The sequence below is a fragment of the Morone saxatilis genome, unplaced genomic scaffold (genome assembly GCF_004916995.1).
Source record: "Morone saxatilis isolate NCDOM2014 unplaced genomic scaffold, NCSU_SB_2.0 Contig22, whole genome shotgun sequence".
Classification (NCBI taxonomy): Eukaryota; Metazoa; Chordata; class Actinopteri; family Moronidae; genus Morone; species Morone saxatilis.
Window position 1 is genome coordinate 9,114,674 of NW_023339785.1, and position 334 is coordinate 9,115,007.

Sequence of the window (334 nt, forward strand, 5' to 3'; positions counted from 1 at the left end):
AACACCTGTAAAACACCAGTGAAGTTTTAATCTGACCTGCACAAGTAATCTGGTGAAAACAGATGAAAAGTAATTGATTGATGAGTACACATGCGTGTTTTTAGCCTGTGACACGTTTGTTTACATACACCCGCAGTAGGTACAGGTACATGAGTGTAAAGCAGTGCAGCTTTAAATTGATGTGTGTGTTCACCAGAGGGTAAAAAAAGTGATGGCTCTCGTCTGCCAGACTAAAATGGCACAGCAGGGCCCTGGCATTCAGCAGGCCCGTATGTCAGCCCTACAGGGAAATTTAATCTAAGTCACTATGTCTAGGATGTGTGTGTGTGTGTGT

At 43.4% G+C, this 334-nt stretch overlaps 1 protein-coding gene across 1 annotated transcript in view; it reads right to left on the bottom strand.

Annotated features, from left to right (window-relative positions):
• Window positions 1-334, bottom strand: part of LOC118333956 (ecto-NOX disulfide-thiol exchanger 2-like) — a 158,340-nt gene that overhangs the window by 234 nt on the left and 157,772 nt on the right. The window contains exon 15 of the mRNA XM_035669776.1: window positions 37-49. Coding sequence (XP_035525669.1) covers window positions 37-49 — 13 coding nt within the window. The remainder of the gene's footprint in view (window positions 1-36; window positions 50-334) is intronic.